This window comes from Macrobrachium nipponense, chromosome 3, assembly GCF_015104395.2.
Source record: "Macrobrachium nipponense isolate FS-2020 chromosome 3, ASM1510439v2, whole genome shotgun sequence".
NCBI lineage: Eukaryota > Metazoa > Arthropoda > Malacostraca > Decapoda > Palaemonidae > Macrobrachium > Macrobrachium nipponense.
Genome location: NC_087202.1, coordinates 33198377 through 33223913, shown reverse-complemented (window position 1 = coordinate 33223913; position 25537 = coordinate 33198377). Strand labels below are relative to the sequence as shown.

At 41.9% G+C, this 25537-nt stretch overlaps 1 protein-coding gene across 1 annotated transcript in view; it reads left to right on the top strand.

Annotated features, from left to right (window-relative positions):
• The window catches only part of LOC135221695 (syndetin-like), a 145711-nt gene that overhangs the window by 68525 nt on the left and 51649 nt on the right, over positions 1-25537 (top strand). Inside the window, exon 6 of the mRNA XM_064259434.1 lies at positions 20805-20951. Coding sequence (XP_064115504.1) covers positions 20805-20951 — 147 coding nt within the window. The remainder of the gene's footprint in view (positions 1-20804; positions 20952-25537) is intronic.

Genomic DNA, 25537 nt, shown 5'->3' with positions numbered 1-25537 from the left:
GATGAGTTATGTTATAGAAATGATAGTTTATAATGCGAGTATTTCAGACCATAATGTCATAGAATTAACAGTTCATTCCAAAGCAAGTGAAAACAGAGATAAGCAAGAAATGAAAAAGTGGGAAGGATATGGAAAATACAACTTCTACAGTAAAAATATAAAATGGTCATAAATAAATGAAGAATTAAACAAAGATCGGGATAACATTTTCGTAAGTGATGACATAAGGGTAAATACGGAGATATTATATAAAATATTAGAGAAAATAGTGGATAAATATATACCGAAGAAGAAAAGTAAACATCAGTCATGCATACCAAGAGACAGAAGGATCTTGTTCCAGAAAATCAGAAAGTGGAAAAAAGGTCTTGCAAAAGAAAAAAATGCATGGAAAGTTATAGAACTAAAAAGTAAGATAGAAAATGCAGAACAAAAGATTATACAATCAAAAGAAAATGAAAAATGGGACTTGGAACTCTTATAAATATCAATGCAAAACCCCAAACTATTATACTCATACGCGAAAAAGATGAATAAAAGAAGAATAGAAATAGGCCCTCTAAGAATTGAAGGGAGATTAACGAATGAAAAAAAGGAAATTTGCAACATATTGGCTGAACGATATAAGAGAGAATTCACCCCTAGAATAGATAATGATATAGAAGTAAGGGACGAAAATAGTGAATATTTAGCTGACATAGATATTAATGAAGCTGATATTGTGCAGGCTATTAATGAAATTAAAAATGGAGCTGCAGCAGGGCCTGATGGAGTTCCTGCTATTTTGTTAAAGAAAGTAGTTCATTCTATCGCAAAACCACTTGCAATATTATTAAGACAAAGTGTACATACAGGCATGATTTATGATGAGCACAAATTAGCATATATTACCCCTACATTCAAAAGTGGATCAAGACTAGAGGCAAGTAATTATAGGCCTGTGAGTTAACATCACATATTATGAAAGTGTATGAAAGGGTAATGAAGAAAAATATTATGAAACTTTATTTAATAAAAATAATCTGTTTAATTTAGGACAACATGGTTTCGTACCCGGAAAAAGTACACAAACCCAACTGTTAGTCCATCGTGAAAACATATACAAAAATATGAAAAGCGGAAATGAAACAGATGTGGTTTATCTAGACTTTGCAAAAGCTTTTGACAAGGTAGACCATAATATATTAGCGAAGAAAATTAGAAAACATAATATAGTGGATAAAGTAGGAAAGTAGGAAGATGGTTAAAAGAATTTTTACACAACAGAAAACAAATAGTTATTGCAAACGATGAGAAATCGGATGAAGCTAAGGTAATTTCCGGTGTGCCACAAGGTACGGTGTTAGCTGCATTACTGTTTGTTATTATGATTGCAGACATAGACAGTAATGTTAAGGACTCGGTAGTGAGTAGTTTCGCCGATGACACAAGAATAAGTAGAGAAATTACTTGTGATGAAGATAGGAACGTGCTACAAAGAGACCTTAACAAAGTATATGATTGGGCAGAGGTAAATAGGATGGTATTTAACTCTGATAAATTTGAATCAATAAACTATGGAGACAGAGAAGGAAAGCTATATGCATATAGGGGACCTAACAATGAGACAATCACAAATAAGGAAGCAGTTAAAGACCTTGGTGTGATGATGAATAGGAACATGTTATGCAACGATCAAATAGCAATTCTATTGGCAAAATGTAAAGCAAAAATGGGAATGTTGTTACGGCACTTCAAAACAAGAAAAGCTGAACACATGATTATGCTTTATAAAACATATGTTCGTAGTCCACTTGAATATTGCAATATGATATGGTACCCACACTATCAAAAGGATATTGCACAAATAGAGGGTGTACAAAGGTCCTTTACAGCTAGAATAGAAGAAGTTAAGGACCTTGACTACTGGGAAAGACTACAATCCTAAAAATTATATAGTCTAGAAAGGAGAAGAGAATGCTACATGATAATTCAGGCATGGAAACAGATTGAAGGAATGGCTGAAAACATCATGGAGCTAAAAATATCAGAAAGAGCAAGCAGAGGTAGATTAATAGTGCCCAAAACTATACCAGGAAAAATAAGGAAAGCACCCAGAACATTAATCCACTACGCACCAGCATCGATAATGCAGCGTCTATTCAATGCGTTGCCAGCTCATCTTAGGAATATAACAGGAGTGAGCATAGATGTGTTTAAGAATAAGCTCAACAAATATCTAAACTGCATCCCAGACCATCCAAGATTGGAAGATGCAAAATATACCAGAAGATGTACTAGCAACTCTCTGGTAGACATTAGAGGTGCCTCATACTGAGGGACCTGGGGGCAACCCGAACAAGATGTAAGGTCTGTAAGGTAAGGTAAGGTAAGGTAAGTAGGGATAGCTGCTTAGATAGTATGCAGGAAGACAAGTTGAAAGGGTAGGTTTCTTTGGGTTTGAGTTCGGTGTTGGTTCCTAGTATGATGGGCTCATCCTTTGATCTTTCTGAGGTTTTATTTCCTGCTTCGAAGGCCCTTTGACAGAAGGCTTCTAAGTCGGTATGAGAGAGTGTGGCTTTGGTTTCGGTGATGGGTGCTGAGATTCTGGGTAGTACTCCTTCTTCTTTGAAGGTTCCTTTTCCCTCGGTGGAAAAGTTTGGGTTATCTTTTGGTGGCTGTAATTCAGATGAGTATGAATGTAGCCGAGTATAATGCAGATTGGTTGGGTTTGTCTCAAGGGTACAGGTTGTCAGTGAGGCAACAGAGTGTTTATTTTCTTTCTCTAAAAGCTATGGCTTCTTGTTGTTCGTCTTTGGTTTCTGATCTTCCCCTTCCATCCTTGCATTCAAAATCTTGTAGGGTCCTTACACAATAGGCTTTCTCAGGTCTCCCTTTGGAATTCATCTCGGAATCTTCGTTTGTGCAATTTCGATATCTACCTTAACCCCTTCCACAGGTCAGGCAGGTTCGTAGATGTCTAGCGTACATGCTTCTCAGGCAGTTGTGGAACCTTCCGCTGAGACATTTACATCCCATGATGAGTTTGGGTTGTCACGTCATGTGGGCACTTCTGCCATGGGTTACTCGGTTGCATCATCGGGAAAGTACCAGTACCGATGATATCCCCAGTAGAATAGATGGTAACCTTCATTCGACGATTCTGTTCAGTTCCCTAGCCTGTAGCATTCTGGTAGAGAGACATTTGAGTGTGGTTCCAGTTAGTATGTTCTCCACGTGCCCAACTTTAGCAGTGGGTGCACCGATGATTACTCCGGTTGTGACCTCTTCCCATTTCCCTTCCTCTTCAGCGTCTTTCTCAGTTAGGCCTGGGGGTGTTTCTGTTCCTATATTTAAGGTGGGCAGTTTCGGTTCTGATTTGGTTTTGGGTTATTCAGTCATGATTACTCCTCCTCCATTTATGAATATGACATCTGCTCCGGATACTTGTCCGGTTTGGTTTCGGGTTCAACCTAGGTGCTGGTATTGTTTGTCCGGGTACTACGTTAGGTTCAGGTGTTACGTCATTGTCTATGAGTGGTGGTGGTTTTGTGCAGACGAGTGTGGCTGATTCAGTGGTTGCATCATTGTCCCTTGGTGGTGCAGGTATTGCGCAACTGAGAGTGTTTGGCCCAGGTGCTGTTGGACCAGGTATGTTAGGTATTGAGTTAGCGCACCCAGAGGTAACAGGTGCGGCCAACTCAGTCATTGCGTCATCGTCTCTTGGTAGTGTAGGTATTGCGCAACCTAATGTGGTTGGTTCAGTTAGGATGGAACCAGGTGCGCTAGGTGTGGTTTTGGCGCTTCCAGAGGTAGCAGGTCCCTGAACATCATGTAGCTTTTACAGGTGGTCTTCCTGTCTCCTTTCATGTTCCGATTCGGTCAGACCAGCCTGATAAAGATTGTTCCTTGGAAGAGGAAGAGCCAGTTCCATATGTAAGCCTTTTGCCAACAATGTAAGCAAATACGAGAGGATGGTGGATTTCATTCATTCGCTTTTTCCAGAGTCCAAGGCTCTGGAGAATTCGATTCAACAGAATCAGGCAATGTTTGAGATGTTGTACTCAACCAAGCTAGCAGTTTTGCAAACTTCTAATAAGCTAGTCTGGTTTGGCCGGGTTGAGCGGGCTTTGAGAGATGTGGACAGTAGGTTGGGAGCCCTCATTGAGTCAGGTAGGCAGGATTCAACCTTGCTTCCTAATCAGAAGGGGTTTTACGGGGTAGTGGGTAACCCTTCTTTAGATGTCAAAGAGTCCCTCTCAACAAATTGGTTGAGGCCCTTCTTTCTCTGGTTCCTTCATCAAGCAGGTTGATATCAGTCACTTAGCGTGGTATTTTGGAGGACACCTTCCACAACCAGTCAGAGGCCTTGGCCCTCTCTATGTGGATATTGTCTGGTTTGATGGCCAATATCTCAGTTGGCTTCTTTCTCAACCGGCTGCCTTTGCACTATTCAGATATACATAAGAGGGTTCTGTTGAGGGTGCCCTTTGCGCTCTGCAACAGTTTATTTAGGGAGGAGGACATTTCCGCGATGATTAACTTCGTTTTGTCTTCGTCGGGAGTAGAGTCGCAACAAGCTGTGATCTGTGTTGCAGCCCAAGGATCAAGATCCCTTAGAGGTTCCAGGATGTCATCTCCAGGTAAACGTTCCAGTTCTAAGTCACCTGTAAGATCGCTGAAGAAAGTCTGCTTCTCTTCTAAGGGTTCGTCCACTGTTCCGTCTTCGAAACCACCTTTGTCCAAAAAGGGTTTTCGGAGATACGAGGTGTAGTCCTCGCCTGTACCAATAGGAGGTGGTCTTGCTCCTTTTTGAACATCTGGAAGGAGTGGGGCTCAGAGAGTTGGGTAGTGGAGGTGTTGAAGAACGGGTACAGAGTTCCTTTTCATTCTCATCCTCCCCTATCCAACTCTCCGGTTTACCTTCCCAGCTATTCCTCGTCTTCCACCAAAGGAATAGCTTTAGCGGCGGAGATTCAATCCTTTTTGGAGAAGGGAGCAATAGAGCCTGCTCCCCCTTCTCCGGGATTTTACAGCCGGATCTTCGTTACAGCGGGTCTCAACCGACTGGTGGTGTCGGTGAAGTTTCGCATGGAAACTGTGCTGTCGGTGCTGCAGTCAGTCTGAAGAGATGATTGGATGGTTTCAGTGGACCCCAAGGATGCATATCTCCAGGTGCTGATTCATCAGGACCATTTGGAACATTCCAGTTCAAGGTCCTCTGCTTCAGTCTGACCACAGCACCTCAGGTATTCCCGAGGGTAATGTCTCTTGTTTCAGGGATAATGTATCGTCGGGGATTCCGTATGAGAAGATATCTTGACGATTGGTTAATCCAAGCTTCTTCTGAGAAAGAGGTAATACAGGTGATGGATTTTCTACACAGGTAAAAACCTATTTGGGGATGGAAATTCAGACTCATAATTTGAAGGTTTTCCTGACTCACGAACGAGTGCTTGCAGTCCTGCAGCAACTGGAAATATTCATGTCGGACAGAGCTCAACTCGTGAGTGTGTGGAACGCAGTAGTAGTCTGGGGTGATTCTTGCCTGAGGGATCTTCGGTGGTGGTCAGGAGAACATCATCTGACCAACAGCGTAAGCTTGGACTACCCTCTTCCAGACGTTTATCTGTATACAGATACCTCAGATTGGTGTTGGGGAGCAACCCTGGAAGAAACTCAGGCCAGCGGTCTTTGGATGGATCTGGATTGAGAGGAGTCCTTAAATTTTCAAGAGTTGAGAGCGGTGGAAGAGGGTCTAAATTGTTTTGCAGACCGGGTAAGAGACAAGTGGTAGCTCTCTTTTCTGACAATGTAACAGCGATTTCATACCTGAAGAAGGAGGGAGGAACGAGGTCGGCAGTGTTGAAATGATGTACTCTAAAGAATTCTCTGTTGGTGCAAGGAGAGTAGGTTTCCTTGATCCCTCAATTCGTGTCAGGGAAACTAAATGTCCTGGCAGACGCACTGAGTCATTCGCAAGAGGTTCTTGTTGGTGAGTGGACTCTAGTACAGGAAGAGGTGCAACACTTGTTAGGAGGTGACCAGTGACAGTGGATCTCTTTACCACAAGACTGAATTTCTGCTTTCCAGTGTACTTTTCCCCAATAGTAGATCCCATGCCGTGTGGGACAGTTTTAATGTTGCACTCTTGGGACAACCTTCAGGTATAAGCATTCCCTTCTTTCCATTTAATACATCAAGTACTAGTCAAAGGAGCAGCACCAACACACAGATGACTTTGATAACTCCTCTCTGGCCACAAAGACTGTGGTTTCCAGATCTTCTGGAAATGTTGACAGAAACTCCAGTACTCCTGCCAGAGAGGAGAGATCTTCTCAGACAGCCACACTTCCATTACTTTCGTCAGAACCTCCGCGTACTGAAGCTAGCTGCTTGGAGACTGTCCAGCGAGCAGCATGTCATTTCATTGAGTCCTCTCTAAGGCAGTGGCTCGCCAACTTTTTCGGTCTGAGGAGATCAACGAAGGAAACCATTAAGTTAGGTGGGCTATGTATTGTAGCTGGTGCCGAAAAGGGGGCCATAGTATTTCTCGTCTGACGATTGCAAAAGTGGCACTTTCTCTTATTCCTGAGAAAGGAAAAGAATCTATCGTATTCAATGACTGCGGGATATAGATCTATCCTCAGCAGCACTTTCAGATTCTACCTGCTGGAACTGGCATCTAGTAGGATCTTACACGATCTTCTAAGATCCTTTAGAATAGAATGACCAGTTATTCCGCTTCAGGCCCCCCTCAAGGGATTTAGTGGCCATATTAAAACTGTTAAGCTCTTTGGCTTTTGAGCCTTAAGAAGCGTTATCATTAAGAGAGTTAACTAAGAAGGTGTTTTTAGTCGCACTTGCAACAGCAAGAAGGGTTGGAGAAATTCAAGCAGTGGCAAGGACGGTATTATTTTTGGGACAGATATTTTTCTCTCGTATTTACCAGAATTTGTTGCAAAGTCGGAATCAGAATTGAATCCCCTTCTGAGAGCAATCAAAGTGTAATCATTAGTGGATTTCATAGGAGGCGACGATTTCATAGGAGATGCGACTGTGTCCATTGCGAGCCCTGAAATTCTGTTTGTCCTGCATGGGGAAACTTTTACCTCATCTTAGGACTATTTGTTTTTCCTAGGAATCCATCACGCCCAGTTTCCAAGAATGCTATTAGTTTCTTTTTGCGAGAAGTCAGCACTCAGGTGTTGGAAGGTTCCTCATCCTCTTCAGAGCTTTCTGGTAGGTCTTCACATCCAAGAGCACACAGTATTAGGGGAATAGCACTGCTTCAGTGTTTCTAAGGAATTTCTCGGTGTCGGTGATCGTAGAGGTGGCCACTCGGAAGTCGGTGGCTATTTTTTTTATCTGAAGGATATCCAGTTTTCCTCAGAGAACGGTTACTTGTTAGGCCCCTTTGTTGCAGCCAATGCAATTTTATAATTATTCTCATTTCATTAGGGTACAGGTACTATCCGACTTACAACCTACTCGACATACGACCACTCGTACTTACAACCACTCGTACTTACAACCTTACTTCAGACAGTTGACCATAGAGTTACTTGGCACTGCGCCATCTCATGAGAACTCTCATCACTCAGGCATGAGAACTCTCATCACTCAGGCAGCATCAGTTTGAGTTACCCTGCCCTATCTGCAGCATCATTTGGTATTAACTGTACTGTAGACTGAATTGCAAACCAATTTATGGAAGAATCGACTTCTGACATGCATGCAAGAACCTAACCCCATTGTAACTCAATGCCTGATTGTACGTAATATATACTATTACATAAATGATTAAAATGTATTAGTAGAAGTACATTATGGTAAAAAGATTGAAATAATGATTGTACTTTACATTACAGTACTAAGTAGGCACTTATATAGCAAAGGTATGTTGGCCACTTTCTAAGGTTCGACTTACATCCATTCCCACTTACAACCAGTGGGTCGGAGCCAAACTTGGTTGTAAGTAGGATAGTACCTGTATAAGGGATTAGGTAATTAGTGGTAATTGAAGCTCCTTATGGGCTTGGTAGATTAGGGTTAATCTTAAGTTTTTTTATCCTTTGTCCTGGAATCTAGGCAGATCCCAAGCATCAGGTGGAACATCAACTCCGCAACACAGTCTTCTACGTTAGTGAACAGCCGAAAACCGGAAGGACCTGCTCACTCAACTTATCCTCCTAAATGAGTGGCTAGATAGCCACATGGGAGGCATTGTTTTCCCCTCCGTACATGAGAGGTATAGAATACCACATGGAAGGCTGTTATGACTGAGATGAGACTTTGAATATGAGACTAACATTGAGGTACTTTTTCCGCAAGCATACTCACCTATTGGTTGGACAACTAGATGAGGTTACATACTTTTACTCGTGGTAGGTGGATATTGAGTTACCTGCTAATGTTCCGTTGGCAGGTTGGGCTAAATTAGCTTCATCCCACCTCCACTTATATGTTGTTAATCGGGCTAATGCAGGTGTTCAGGGAGTGTATTGCAATATGAAGTTTTCATAATTACACTAATATTGTAATACTTACCTGAATACCTGAATGATGCCCACCCTCCTCCCCTCTTCAATTTTGAAAGTGAATGACTCAGTTGAGGAGTTAGGCCGCTGGCAGCTGGTATGTGCAGCAGCGTTGCTAACAGTCCCCAGGTAACTCAGTAGACAAATTTTACCTGCAGCATTGATAACACTGACAGTTAAATACACACTTTGTGGGAAAATTTATGGGGCTGTAGTTTGGGCTGGTCAGTGACCAGGGCTAATTCAGGTGTACAGGTAAGTATTACAATCTTAGTTTTATAATGAAAACTTCATTTTTGTATGAGTAACTTGCCAAATAACTACATAACTGTAAGTTCCCGCTCTCGTGGCAGCTTAAATTTGAAATTTGCAGTAGGTTTTTTTTTTTTTTATATATAAATAGGTAACCGGCCACACCCACTTTCAGGGAAGACTAGGTACAACACAACTAAAGCAGTCATTCGTTTCTGCCGCCGAACGACAACGCATCGCTTGTTTAGTAGCTCATTTAGAATCAGATGACTGTGGATGACACAGGATTTGGTGACTTTTTCTTGAATTTGGTAGCATTCTCACTAATTATATTAGCTCACTTACTTTGACTTTTCATACAATCAACTTACCTGTCAGATATATACATAGCTAAGACTCCGTCGTCCCCGACAGAAATTCAAATTTCGCGCCACTCGCTACAGGTAGGTCAGGTGATCTACCGGCCTGCCCTGGGCGGCAGGACTAGGAACCATCCCCGTTTTCTATCATATTTTCTCTGTCGCCGGTGGTATCAACATTGTTGCTATTACCTCCTGACTTAGATTCATATTTCATCCTTTGATCATCGTTTTTCGGCTTTTTGGTGACGTATCTGGATCGTGTTTTGGCATTCGCTACTGTGGACTGTTTTTGGAATAACTCTTTTGGATTTTTCTCAGTATGTCTGATTCAAATGTGAGTGTGAGAATGTGTGTGAATGTAGGCTGCAGGGTGAGGATACCGAAAGCTTCGGTTGATCCTCACACTGTATGCCGTAAATGTAGGGGGTTTCAGTGTTCTGCTAATAATACTTGTAAGGAATGCGAGGGATTGAATGCAGAAGAGTGGAAAAGACTTTGGACTTCTTATTTGAAGAAGTTAGAGAGGGATAGGGTTAGACGTCTGAAAGGTGTGAGTTCAAGGCCTATTGAGCCTTTCACGGATAATTCTAATCCTACTGATGTAGATTCTCCCTATGTATCTCATTCTCAGAGTGCTTTTTCGGATTCGGCATCGGAAATCGCCAATCTGAAAGCTACAATTAGAGACATGAAGTCCAAGATGGCTGACTTCAAAGGTAAGGCTAGTGAAAGTGAGCATATTACAGTGAAGTGAGTTCTTCCAGTGTTGTGGAGGGGGCGTTTGATCGTCCCTGCGACGCTACCCAGGCCTAGACCTCTTCCAAGCTCCCATGCCCAGAGGAGAAGGAAAGTCGAAAGCCTTAAGGAGGTCGTGGGGAATCCCCAACAGTCAGACGTCCCTTCAGCTAGCTCTGCTTCGTGGCAGGCGGCTCAAGGGCGCTATAGAAAAAGCGTCCTTCGCGAGTGTTTCTCGTCCTCTCCCTCTCCCTCACCTATTAAGAAAGCGAAGGTGGCGTCAGCGTCACCTGATGTGTACGCAGAAGTACCCTTTCCTTCTTCTCCCCCGAGTGATGACGAAAGGCGTCATGCACTGGACGTGGGAGAAGCGTCAAGGAAGATAATTATGGCAGTTCAAGAGCAACTGTCCTCTCTAGTGGGAGTTTTAGCGCCCCGTCGGAAGGACGTGACGCTTCCAATTAAGAAGTCTCGTCCTCTCTCACCTGCTCAACGAGAAGCGTCAGACAGACGTGAAGCTGCTAAACGTCTTACAGAAGCTTCGAGTTCGAGAGCGAGAACGGGGGCTTACGAGAGTTTCGTAACGCCAGAGAGACGTAAGACGTCTTTTAGACGTGAAGCGTCATTGAAAGCGGATCATAGACGTGACGCTCCGTCCAATATTGTGACGCCAAGTAGGACGCCTTTGGAGAGCGGAGCGTCTTCCAGGCGCGAAGCGTCATCAAGACGTCAGCAGAGACGTTCAGCCAGGACGCTTGGGCGAACGGGAAAGCGTCATACAAGCGGGAAGCGTCTTCTAAATTTCAAGAGAAGACTATTAGAGCGGGAAAGAGGAAGGATTATCATTCCCTTAGCCCCTCTCCTATTAGGAGTTTGTCTCCTCCAGAAGAGGAACGTTCGGAAAGGAGAGCGGAGACTCATGTAGATCCCGAGTTGGAGGAAAACTCGGATGATGAATATCATGGAAGAGAGGGTCTGTCTAACTATAAGGTTTTGACTACCCTGCTTCTTGAGGAGTATGGAGACGAGTTGACTCCTGCCGCTCCTCCTTCTCCGCGCTCGCTCTTTTCTAGTGCTACGACGAAGAAGCCTTCGTCTTTTCTCAAAATGAAACCCACCATTTCGATGAAGAGGGCCTTACATTCCTTAGACTCATGGATGAAGTCTAAGAAAGACTTAGTGAGAACAGTCTTCTGCATGCCTCCAGCAAGATTAGCTGGGAAAAGAGGCATTTGGTATCAGACGGGAGAGAATATGGGTATTGCTCTCCCTTCTACAACGGAAGCAGATTTTTCGACCTTAGTTGACGCTCACGTCGACAAAGTCTCAATTCAGCACGAATTACGTGGGGAATTTCGGAACTGGATCATCTCCTCAAGGGACTCTTTCATGTATTGGAAGTCTTCAACTTCTTAGATTGGTCCCTTGGGGTGATGTCCAAGAAAGCCCATGATTCGGAAGGAATCGAACCTGAAGCCCTGTTATGCATATTGTCTTGTATTGACAAAGCGGTACAGGATGGATCTTTTGAAATCTCCTCATTGTTTGGAGCAGGTCTTCTTAAGAAAAGGACTGTATATGGCGCCTTCTTAACAAAGGCAGTCTCTCATGCTCAGAGGGCAGCCTCTACTGTATTCGCCTCTATCGACTTTTTGTTCCCTTCTCAGTTAGTAAAGGACATTGCGCATTCTTTAACTGAGAAGGCGACTCAGGATCTTCTGACGCAGTCAGCAAGAAAGAAGAAACCTGTTTCTGCATCGGACAAGAAAGGACCTAGTACATCTGTGCAGCCCTTTCGAGGTGGTCCGACCTCCAGACCTCCCACAAGAAGGAAGGCTCCGGAGAAGAGAGGTAGATCTGCTTTTCGTCCCTTTAAAAAGGGAAAATGAAGATTCTCTCCTCCAAGCACCAGTAGGTGCCAGGCTCCTGGGATTTGTGGAAGCCTGGACACTGATAAACGCAGACGCGTCTTCATTGGCGATCTTAAGGAAGGGATATCGTATCCCTTTCCTGAACACTCCTCCCCTAACGTCAATACCAAGGAACTATCAGCCAAGTACAAGGATCCTGTGCTGAGGGATACTCTTCGATCGATGGTGGAACAAATGTGGGACAAAAGAGAGCGATAGAACGAGTACGGGATCAAAACTCCCCGGGGTTTTACAATCGCCTTTTTCTGGTTGCGAAAGCCTCGGGAGGCTGGAGACCAGTACTGGATGTCAGCTCTCTGAACAAATTTGTTCAGAAGGAGAAGTTCTCCATGGAGACTTCTGCTTCAGTCCTAGCGTCATTACGACAAGGAGATTGGATGGTGTCTCTAGATCTCCAGGACGCCTACTTTCACGTCCCGATCCACCCTTCATCGAAGAAGGAGAAGGAAAGTCGAAAGCCTTAAGGAGGTCGTGGGGAATCCCCAACAGTCAGACGTCCCTTCAGCTAGCACTGCTTCGTGGCAGGCGGCTCAAGGGCGCTATAGAAAAAGCGTCCTTCGCGAGTGTTTCTCGTCCTCTCTCTCCCTCACCTATCTTAAGAAAGCGAAGGTGGCGTCAGCGTCACCTGACGTGTACGCAGAAGTACCCTTTCCTTCTTCTCCCCCGAGTGATGACGAAAGGCGTCATGCACTGGACGTGGGAGAAGCGTCAAGGAAGATAATTATGGCAGTTCAAGAGCAACTGTCCTCTCTAGTTGGGAGTTTTTAGCGCCCCGTCGGAAAGGACAGGTGACGCTTCCAATTAAGAAGTCTCCGTCGCCTCTCACCTGCTCAACGAGAAGGCGTCAGACAGACTGAAGCTGCTAAACGTCGTTACAGAAGCTTCGAGTTCGAGAGCGAGAACGGGGGCTTACAGAGAGTTTCGTAACGCCAGAGAGACGTAAGACGTCTTTTAGACGTGAAGCGTCATTGAAAGCGGATCATAGACGTGACGCGCTCCGTCCAATATTGTGACGCCAAGTAGGACGCCTTTGGAGAGCGGAGCGTCTTCCTAGGCGCGAAGCGTCCATCAAGACGTCAGCAAGAGACGTCAGCCAGGACGCTTGGCGAACGGGAAGCGTCATACAAGCGGGAAGCGTCTTCTAAATTTCAAGAGAAGCCGGAGCTTGTGACGCCTTCCAAGACTATTAGAGCGGGAAAGAGGAAGGATTATCATTCCCTTAGCCCCTCTCCTATTAGGAGTTTGTCTCCTCCAGAAGAGGAACGTTCGGAAAGGAGAGCGGAGACTCATGTAGATCCCGAGTTGGAGGAAAACTCGGATGATGAATATCATGGAAGAGAGGGTCTGTCTAACTATAAGGTTTTGACTACCCTGCTTCTTGAGGAGTATGGAGACGAGTTGACTCCTGCCGCTCCTCCTTCTCCGCGCTCTGCTCTTTTCTAGTGCTACGCGAAGAAGCCTTCGTCTTTTCTCAAAATGAAACCCACCATTTCGATGAAGAGGGCCTTACATTCCTTAGACTCATGGATGAAGTCTAAGAAAGACTTAGTGGAGAAACAGTCTTCTGCATGCTCCAGCAAGATTAGCTGGGAAAGAGGCATTTGGTATCAGACGGGAGAGAATATGGGTTATTGCTCTCCCCCTTCTACAACGGAAGCAGATTTTTCGACCTTAGTTGACGCTTCACGTCGACAAAGTCTCAATTCAGCACGAATTACGTGGGGAATTTCGGAACTGGATCATCTCCTCAAGGGACTCTTTCATGTATTGGAAGTCTTCAACTTCTTAGATTCCCGGTCCCTTGGGGTGATGTCCAAGAAAGCCCATGATTCGGAAGGAATCGAACCTGAAGCCCTGTTATGCATATTGTCTTGTATTGACAAAGCGGTACAGGATGGATCTTTTGAAATCTCCTCATTGTTTGGAGCAGGTCTTCTTAAGAAAAGGACTGTATATGGCGCCTTCTTAACAAAGGCAGTCTCTCATGCTCAGAGGGCAGCTCTACTGTATTCGCCTCTATCTGACTTTTTGTTCCCTTCTCAGTTAGTAAAGGACATTGCGCATTCTTTAACTGAGAAGGCGACTCAGGATCTTCTGACGCAGTCAGCAAGAAAGAAGAAACCTGTTTCTGCATCGGACAAGAAAGGACCTAGTACATCTGTGCAGCCCTTTCGAGGTGGTCCGACCTCCAGACCTCCCACAAGAAGGAAGGCTCCGGAGAAGAGAGGTAGATCTGCTTTTCGTCCCTTTAAAAAGGGAAAATGAAGATTTTCTCCTCCAAGCACCAGTAGGTGCCAGGCTCCTGGGATTTGTGGAAGCCTGGACACTGATAAACGCAGACGCGTCTTCATTGGCGATCTTAAGGAAGGGATATCGTATCCCTTTCCTGAACACTCCTCCCCTAAGAACGTCAATACCAAGGGAAACTAATCAGCCAAGTACAAGGATCCAGTGCTGAGGGATACTCCTTCCGATCGATGGTGGAACAAATGTGGGACAAGAGAGTGATAGAACTAGTACGGGATCAAAACTCCCCGGGGTTTTGGGGTTTTTACAATCGCCTTTTTCTGGTTGCGAAAGCCTCGGGAGGCTGGGAGACCAGTACTGGATGTCAGCTCTCTGCGCAAATTTGTTCAGAGAAGAAGTTCTCCATGGAGACTTCTGCTTCAGTCTAGCGTCATTACGACAAGGAGATTGGATGGTGTCTCTAGATCTCCAGGACGCCTACTTTCACGTCCCGATCCACCCTTCATCGAAGAAGTACCTCCGTTTCATGACGGGGGGAAGGATCTTTCAGTTCAGAGCCTTGTGTTTCGGCCTGTCCACAGCTCCTCAGGTCTTCACAAGCCTGATGAAGAATGTGGCGAGGTTTCTTCACCTCAAAGGAGTAAATGTCTCTCTGTATCTGGACGACTGGCTCATCAGGGCCAGATCAGAGAGACAGTGCTTGGAGGACCTAAAGTTAACTCTAGATTTGATCAAAGCGTTGGGATTGCTCGTGAACCTCGAGAAGTCTCAGCTGACCCCCAGACAGGACCTATCTATCTGGGGATTCGGATGGATTCTCGGGGTTTCGAGTATTTCCTTCGCAAGAGAGAATCGCAAAAAGGTTTGCGGATAGTCTCTCTCTTCTTAGGGAAGCAACATACGTCGGCGGGAGGGAATGGGTTTGAGCCTTCTGAGGGACAATTTCCCCGCCCCCTTTCCCTCCGCTAGAACAGTTTCTTCCCTACTAGGAAGTACTTCATTTACGTCCGCTTCAATTCTTCCTCAAGAAGTCTTGGAGCTGGAAAACCGGACAACTTTCGGACGTTTTTCCCATTCCAGTGGAGATAAAGTCGTACCTAGAGTGGTGGTTGCCCCCTCTGGAAGAGAACAAAGGGATCTCTCTAAAAACACAGAACCCAGACCTAGTGTTGTACTCCGACGCGTCGGAGAAAGGTTGGGGAGCGACATTAGGCTCAGAAGAGAGGTGTCAGGCACCTGGTAACCAGCACAGGTGACTTGGCACATAAACTGCAAAGAGCTCTTCGCCGTACATCTGGCTTTGAAGAGCCTAGAACCTCTGGTGTCAAACAAGGTAGTGCAAGTAAACGTGGACAACACCACCGCACTTGCCTACATTCGGAAACAGGGAGGGACGCACTCCTCGTTCCTTTACGAGCTGACGAGAGACCTATTACTTTGGAAACGTCACAGGAACATCTCCCTGCTGACAAGGTTCGTACAGGGAGGTAAGAATGTGAGGGCGGACAGGCTCAGCAGGAGGAACCAGTCCTTCATACAAAGAATGGACACTACACGAGGAAGTGTGTCTCGATCTCTGGTCTCTGTGGGGACTCCCTCATGTTGGATCTCTTCGAACACATTCATTTCCAAAAGGCTCCCAGTTTTTTGCTCGGGAGGGAAATAGGTCGTGGAAGATCCAAGAGCACTTATGGTAGACGCCTTCCTGCTAAATTTGGTCTCGAGTAGACGTATATGCTTTTCCCCCATTCAAATCCTGGGGTTAGTAATGAAAAAGTTTGTGGCGTCAAAGGAGACGAGGATGACGTTAATAGCCCCCTTTTGGCCGGCCCAGGAATGGTTCACAGGAGGTGGTAGAGTGGATCGTAGACTTTCCAAGATCCCTACCAAGAAGGACGGATCTTCTCAGACAACCACACTTCAAGAGGTACCATCAAAACCTCCCCGCTCTCGCTCTGACTGCCTTTCGACTATCGAAAGACTTGTCAGAGCGAGAGGCTTTTCTCGCGAAGTGGCAAGCGCGATCGCGAGAGCACGCAGAACCTCCACTACGAAAGTATACCAATCGAAGTGGGAGGTATTTAGAAGGTGGTGTAGATCCAAGAAGTTGTCCTCCTCCACTACCTCTATAGCGGAAATTGCTGATTTCCTGCTATTCCTGAGAGAAAAATCTCATCTAGCCGTATCCACAATAAAGGGATACAGAAGTATGCTCTCGGCTGTATTCAGGAACAGAGGATTAGATCTGGCAAATAATAAAGATCTCCACGATCTCATAAGGTCTTTTGAGACTTCAAAAGTCTAAGGACCAGTACCTCCGAACTGGAACCTAGACGTAGTCCCTCAAGTATCTGTCATCGGAAAGATTCGAACCTCCTCATCTAGCATCGTTTAGAGACATAACCAGAAATGCCTATTCCTATTATCTTTAGCTACGGCAAAGAGAATTAGTGATTACATGCTCTGCAGGATAAAGTAGGATTCAAGGGAGACTCGGCTATTTGCTCGTTTAAAGACCCTGTTTTTAGCGAAAAACGAGAATCCCACGAATCCCTGGCCTAAGTCATTCGAAGTCAAAGGAATGTCGAGTCTTGTAGGCAGAGAAGCAGAGAGGTCTCTATGCCCTGTTAGAGCTCTGAAGTTCTACCTTCAGAGAAAGCATCAGATGGGAGGCTCTAGACAAGGTCTTTGGTGCGCGGTAAAAGACCCCACAAGACTGATGTCCAAGAATGCGCTGGCATTCTTTGTAAGAAACGTCATTACAGACGCTCATAAGGTCTGTCCTTGACGAACAGTTACAACTGTTGAGAGTAAAAGCTCATGAAGTAAGAGCTGTAGCGACGTCTCTCTCGTTTTATAAGAAATATGTCGCTTAAAAAACATCATAGATAACGACATTTTGGAGATGCAACTCAGTATTTTGCATCTCATTACTTGAAAGACGTTCGTGTGACATATGAGAAGTGTTTTTCTCTAGGTCCTTTCGTATCGGCGGATATGATTCTGGGGTACGGGAGCCGACACCAATCCTTAAATGTATATACTTTTCTTCTTTTTTGGATATGGTCTGGAGTCTCTTCGAACAATGGAGGACTTGGTAGCACGGGCGGCCGTCTATGTTGTTCAGTAAGAGACGCTTGTCATGTCCAATAGATGAGTATAATTTTTTTTTTGAAATTATGTATGTGTGCGTAGTGGTTTTGAGTTACGGTTGTTGTGACGAGTTCGGGGATAACTCGGAACAATCCTTTAGTTCTAAACATATGGTTTAGGATCAGGTGGTCGGGATTGTTTGTGTGCTCCTTCATAAGGTGTATTGTCATATAAGTGGATCAGCACCCATTGACAAAGTCCTTTTAGGCTCTGCCGAGTAAGCGGATAAGACCCCATTGGCAGACCCACAAGAACTCTTGGCCATAGATCATATACTCGCTAAAGTTCTTGAGGTGATGCAGACTACTGGCAAACACCCACGAAGTCTACCACCTATCAGGTAGAACCAAGGTTTTATTTATACCTACAACATATGTTGTTTACCTGTCTATTCCATATAGAAGCTGTGTCTCTTACCCTTCCACCGAAGGGTGCCAATCAGCTATGTATATATCTGACCAGGTAAGTTGATTGTATGAAAAAAATGATATTGTTATGGTTACAATAAAGTTTCATACATACTTACCTGGCAGATATATACAATTAAAGGCCCAAGCCAGCCTCCCGCAGGAGACAGGTGGAAGAGAGAAAATATGATCGAGGGAGAAAACGGGGATGGTTCCTAGTGCCCTGCCGCCAGGGCAGGCCGGTAGATCACCTGACCTACCTGTAGCGAGTGGCGCGAAATTTGAATTTCTGTCGGGGACGACGGAGTCTTAGCTATGTATATATCTGCCAGGTAAGTATGTATGAAACTTTATTGTAACATAACAATATCATTTTACTGATTTGTGACTCTGTCTGAAAATGGTTCATCTAGTGTCCAGTTTTGCAGCAAAAGCTGCAATACCAGACTAACTTCCATTAATTATGACTCGTATACCATTTGTTGACAATTTAGGGGTCAGACTTGTTAATCCATTCTTACAGTGACTGGGATGAGGGGCAGTGGAAGGTTTTGACTAGTTATTTAGAAAAAATTAAGAAGAATAGGCAAAGAAGGGTGCCTGCTAGAGCTGAAAATAAGGAATCTTCTAGTCAGAATTCATCTTTTATTCCTGCTCCTTCTACACCTGTGACTGTTGTCTCACTGATCAACAGTCCTCTTTCTTTTCCTACTGTATGTGCCAACCTTTCGATCCCAAACCATCGCCTTTACTTAGCTGCCAACCTTCCAATCTCAATACCATCGCCGGTCTTGAAGCTAGGATGGATCATAAATTTGATTTGCTTATGAGTACTGTTTCTCTAAATGGGAATTCTGTTGAGTGTTCATTGGATAAGATTAGTTCTAGTGAACAAGGTGCAAGTGCTTTAGAGGAGGTGGCTATCCATCCCACCAAGGTTCCTGGACAAAGATCCCCGTCAAATTCCCCTAAACCTGAGAGAGGCAAACCGGAGATCCTGATGAGCTTGGAGTTTGCCCATGGGTAGTTTCCCCCTCAGCCGAGCCTGTACTGCAAGGATCCCAGGACTCAGAGGACAGCCAGTAAAAAGGCGTCCAACTTGGTGTACATGAGTCAGATTTGAGTGCGAGTGGAGGACGAAGATGGCGGTTTAAGAATGCTTCTAGACCACTTAAAAGGTCTATCCCAGTAATGGATCCATAGTGTAACCCTGTAAAAGCAAATAATCCCTTCTGGGTGTTAATAACCGTATACTTTTAGGACTCAACACACAGTTTCAATTGATGATATGCATGACTTGAGTCAAGTATAGTCAATGACTTACCTCTAGCTAAAGTAGCAAAAATATCTTAAGGAGTAGGTAATGGGTAAGAATCAATACTACAAACAGGATTTAAAGATTCCTTAAAATCAGGATAAATTCTAACATTTTTACCATCTGACTTGACAATATGAACTGTAGGACTTGTCCATTCTGAAAAATCAACAGGTTTAATTATACCTTTGTCTTGCAGCCTTTGCAATTCTCCTTCAGATTTTACCTATAAGGAGACTTGTAAATCTTTTAAACATCCTAACCCAGGTTCAAATACACACTCATACATCTTCAAAAGATTTGCAATCTCACCAGGCTCATTATCAATGGAATGTACAGCACGTAGACTTAAGGTTAAAAATATTTGGCTAACCCATCTTCATTTCATTCAGCCAATTTCTCCCCAGCAATGAAGCACAATTGCCTTAAAGACCACAATAGGTAACATTTTGCACTATTAACAATATATTACCTTAATTATTGCAACACCAAGAATTTCCTATGGCTGTGTATTATAATCTGTAAGAGCAATGTCAATAGTTTGTAATCTATCTCCAGAGATACAGAATTTCTTAAATGTGTATTCACCAACAAAAGTTACAACAGCACCTTTATCTAATTCAAAATCAATTTTAACATTATTTAAATTCATATTAACAAGATATTTATTACTGTTATGTAACATCAAAGTTTTAGCATCTAATTTCAGCACATCAATTATTTTAAAGATATGATAATCATTTTCATTAATATTAGGCCTAGCAGGATTCAATCTGGCATTATTAGCAGCACTTAGGTTAAACCTCTGTAATTCTGGTACATCTGGCTTCGAATGATTTGTATTCACAACACTTACTGTTTGATTTAAGCCTACATCCACTTGATATTGAGATTTTGGCACATTACTTTGCTGACATGCAACAGCAATATGTCCCATTATATGGCACTGTCTACATTCACTATCTTGAAATTTGCACGCGTGAGCTAAGTGGGTTGAACTAGTACACCTATAATATCTCCTATCATTGTTAAATGCTTTATTCACTGGTTTCACATCATTCTTCTTCTGAACAGTCTGTCTACTATAGACTTTTTTTACATGAAGCATCTTATGTACTGTACTTTGGCTGCTGTTTCCCGATCTTGCATAAAAAGCGGTGTTTGTATCATCAACTTCAGTAGCTTCTGCAATTTGTTAAGCTTTATCAAAAGTAAAACCTAGTCCCTCTTTGCAATAGTTGTTAAGTGAAGCATATCTGTATAAATTATCAGGCATTCCACTGAGGTGTTAGAGATGTGTATTTCTGGTGATAGAAGTTCACTTTCGACGTGGTTTGGAAGTCGTGTAAAGCCGTTGGTCCCATTGCTGAATAAGCACTGGTTCCATGCAACGTAAAAACACCATACAAACAATGGTTCCATACAATGTAAAAACACCTTATGAACAAACAAACATATAAGCCACTGGATTTCTTGTAGAAAGAAAATGATTTTGCTGCTTATTATTAGCAAAAATGAGTATTGATGGTTAAAACTGCAAGCTACTAGTGCTTCTTATCCTGAAACGAGTGTTTTCTGACTTAACATAGTCTGTAAGTCGTTTCCAAATTATAGGAGTAAATGAAGTTTTATTTTATAAATACCTATACGTTTTTCCATGTGATTGTTAGATCTAAATACTAGTTAAATGGAAAAAGCGAGAACAGTTTGTTACAGATCAGTTACTACTCAACTGTGATTAAGTTCCTTTTAAAATTGAATTTTACTTGAAAATATAAATACTATTTTGTTTTGGGAGAATTGTATTTCTGTCACTGGTTGTACTTGTTTTTTGAGTGATGGGGATAAGAGGAACCTAGTTCTGATACAATTTACTTTTTCAGATACGTTATCATGTGTATTCAACAGTGGCAGCTCAGGTAATAGACTATGATGCTATTCAGAATCGTATGACTAGTGTCAGATGGGACATCAATGACCTTATGAGCCAACATAGCCAGTATGTGGATGTACTACTTCGACAACTTCAGGTAAGAGGTGATGTAGCATAATTTTAAAATAACCCCTTGTTATTGATGGTGCAGAGGTTTAGGGTATATGTACTAGTCAATCCCTCGTATTCATGTTCTTGAGATTCGCTGACTAACCTATTAACGAATTTTTCTGTGGAACCTATCTCAAAATTATTTGTGGGAGGACTCGCTCATTCACAGGGTTTTCCTTTGATAGATATTCACTAATTAGTGTGCTTTGATGTTATTTTTATAATACAAAAATTATTTACTAATTTTTAGATGTTAATATTAATTAATATTACTGTATTCAGTTTAATAGGATTGAATAGTTCCTCGTTGGATGAGTGGATTTCGCGCTTGATTCTCGGCTCGGCTAACGCGGAACCAGAGGAATTTATTTCTGGTGATAGACATTCATTTCTCGATATAATGTGTTTGGATCCCACAATAAGCTGTAGGTCCCGTTGCTAGGTAACCAATTGGTTCCTAGCTACTTGAAAATATCTAATCCTACGGGCCAGCCCTAGGAGAGCTGTTAATCAGCTCAGTGGTGAAGGAAAACTAAAATATACTTAAATTAATAGGATTAAATTATATTAAATAATAAAAATAATAATTTCTCTCTCTCTCTCTCTCTCTCTCTCTCTCTCTCTCTCTCTCTCTCTCTCTCTCTTATGATAAATAAATTATTTACTAATTTTCAAATGTTATATTAATGTAAATATATATATATATATATATATATATATATATATATATATATATATATATATATATATATATATATATATATATATTATATACACATACATACATACATACATACATACATACATACATACATACATACATACATACATCATACATACATACATACATAAAAATATATACCCGACCGAAGGAAAATAAACATGGAGTATCCGCGAGACCTTTCGACGTTCAAACGTCCTTTACTAAGCAGATGAACTGACATACATGAGGAAAAAGACATATATATATATATATATATATATATATATATATATATATCTATATATATATATATATATATATATATATATATATATATATATATATATATATGCATAAGCAGGTACTATGTCGTACCTCTAAGTAAATGGGGATACAATCCACAATGAAGTAAAATCTTCTTGTAGTTTAAAATAATTATTCTTTACAGGATTATAGCTTTCGACCATTAACTGTGGTCTTGTTCACTAAAATGTGATATGTCACCTCAAGGAACTAACAAGTAAGAGCACAAACACTTGAAAAAACAACGGTTGGGTAACAAGCTAGTTCAAATTATGAACGATCAGGCGGTTGAGCCCTCGTTCTTTCCTGAATCGCCTAGAATCTTCGTGGGTGAATGTTTCTATTGTCAACTGCTTGTTCTATGGTGGTTGGGTGGTTTGTTGGAGATGAAAATGACCCGAGATGGAGTAAACAGGAGAGGAAGCAGCATCGTTATTGGCACATATATTTCTAAAGTTTGAAATTTTCCCTTTGCTACATATCTCTTCACAAATAGCTGTATTTTCTGTAATGCCAGTATTTCCTGCAAAGGTCTCGTTTAATGAAATTAACGCCCCTTCTACTACTTGTCTCAAAGTCCTGTCGTTACAAGCAAAAACAACTTTAAATTTAGTGTGTATAGGAAGAACACCCACACAAACACCTAGTATATTCATTACTTTTCATATCATGAACCTAAAGTAAAGCACAACGTTTTAACCAATTTGTTTTTTCGAGCATACCGAATATGTGATCCCCAGTTCATTGACACCGAAATAAATTTTCTTGGTAGATAGTTTTTATAGAAACTGTGTTACCCAAAGTTTTTTATACTACAGTCTCTATCTAAAGCTAGATCGATGTTTTACGCCCCTCATGATATAACTGAAAAGGCAGATTTTAAGGCATCTCTTGCTCTTCCTTATAATAGAGAACTTAATAAATTTTCTAGGCAGCTTAAAGAAAAAAAGAACGGCTTCAACGTAGTTTTTCAGTACAACAAAGAAGAAACTCATTAAAAATAACCCGGGTAATAGAGAGAATGTAGGAGTATATGTAATACCTTGTAGTGATTGCAATGAATGTTACGTGGGAGAAAGCGGACGTTCCATTGATAAGAGAAGGGAAGAACACGTTGCTGCTTGCAGAAGGGGAAGTTCATCAGTGCAATTGCGCAACATACATGGGAAAAAAAACCACGCAATAAATTTCAAAGGTACAAAGGTTGTTTTTGCTTGTAACGACAGGACTTTGAGACGAGTAGTAGAAGGGGCGTTAATTTCATTAAACGAGACCTTTGCAGGAAATACTGGCATTACAGAAAATACAGCTATTTGTGAAGAGATATGTAGCAAAGGGAAAATTTCAAACTTTAGAAATATATGTGCCAATAACGATGCTGCTTCCTCTCCTGTTTACTCCACTCGGGTCATTTCTCCAACAAACCACCCAACCACCATAGAACAAGCAGTTGACAATAGAAACATTCCCCCACGAAGATCTAGGCGAATTCAGGAAAGAACGAGGGCTCAACCGCCTGATCGTTCATAATTTGAACTAGCTTGTTACCCAACCGTTGTTTTTTCAAGTGTTTGTGCTCTTACTTGTTAGTTCCTTGAGGTGACATATCACATTTTAGTGAACAAGACCACAGTTGATGGTCGAAAGCTATAATCCTGTAAAGAATAATTATTTTAAACTACAAGAAGATTTTACTTCATTGTGGATTGTATCCCCATATATATATATATATATATGGGGAGAGAGAGAGAGAGAGAGAGAGAGATTATGGTAGTATTTGTAAAATACTTTCACATATGATTTTTGTAATTACAGTTATTATTATTATTATTGTTATTATTATTATTATTATTATTATTCGCTGGGATGCGTACCGACCCCCACCGCGAATAGTTAGAATCCGCGAATGTTTGGAACCCCCCTCTAAAAATGCTCATAAACTATCCTGAACATGCAAACACCAAAGTATCCCTTAAAGACCATCCTTCATCAAATATACATAAACATATTCCTATTATGGGTTCATATTAATCTTTGAAATATTATTAATACTATTTTAAGTAAATCTTACATTTTAGTTTTTATACATAAAATACATACTATGTACGTACTGAATGATTTAGTTTCGTATGTGAAAATAATTCAGTCCCCCCATAAGTATTCAGTCATGCACGTTTTCTTTCATACTGTTACTATTTGAGACATCCATTTTCTTTTCACAAGGGAACAATGGAATGTGAAATCACAAATACCAAATGTCTACTTAAAGTATTATCCTACATCAAATATACCATTGAATTTTGTATTATTAATATCATTTTAAAGTAATCTTAAACATTTTACCATTAGAAATATATAAACAGCCATAGCAGAGAGAGAGAGAGAGAGAGAGAGAGAGAAAGAGAGAGAATGTTTATTGTTACTGTTTAATCTCATTAAACGTAATATTATTTGTAAACTAGTACTGTATATTATTATTTTACCATAAAATGTAGTAATGTCCTTAAAGATATACAGTAATACCTTGGGTTACGAATTTAATCCGTTCAGAACCTGCTTCGTAACCTAAAAAATTCGTAACCCAAATGGATTTTCCCATAAGAATGTTATAAAAAGCAAATAATGCGTTCCACCCGACCATGAATAACCATTTCAATTCATATTTTCTCCATTTATTTTTGTTCACCTAAGGTTGAAAATTCGTGTAGGAATTACATAAAATTATAAAATTGAAGAATGAAATTAAATATAACACTAGATTTAATATGCATGCACAGTAAAACCTGAACTTTACCTTTGGCGAGTGTGGCTGCTGGCTTGACGGAGACGGGAGGAGGGAAGGGTGAGGAGGAGAGGGTTAGGGCTTGGGGGGGAAATCTCCCTCCGTGAACACTTCTGGAAGACTTTCTGGTTCTTTCTCTAGAGAGCACCGTTCACTACGATCAACTAATTTTACGCTTACGCAACACTATGTTGTCTTTCACAATTTTGAAAAAATATTTTTCTATGAGCAAATTTTCTACATCGTCGAGATATAAGGCCGTTGTTTCGTCCAATACTGTGACACCTTTTGATGCTTTACTGGCTTTAAATTTCTTCCTTTTTCTTCAAATAGTGCAGATCGTTGATTGCAGACCGTTGAAGAATGCTGCAATGTCTTTCACGCACTCGCCTTTATCATGCATTTTGGATAATTTCCTTCTCCATTTCGACTGTAATCATCTCCTTCTTTCTTATGCTTTCCTTCTTGCTGCTTGCCTTCGTCATCTTGGGAGCCATTGTCTTTAGTATTTGGGTAATAGTAATGTATAAGCACTATTACGGAAACACAAACAACGTGCGCAAATCACTAAGCAAATTTGAGAGCGTATCACGGACAGATGCGTCAATCTTACCGCCAGCAGAGATATGAAAGAGTATGGTTTTAAAAAAGGGTCAGGGATTGCGAGGAGGAAGTCAGTGAACCCTCGTTAAGTTTTTGGACCGAAAAATGGCGTTCGCGAATCCCACCGCTCATCCCGATGTAAACAAAGGCAGGTCGTTAAGTTTTGGCCGAAAAAAATGCG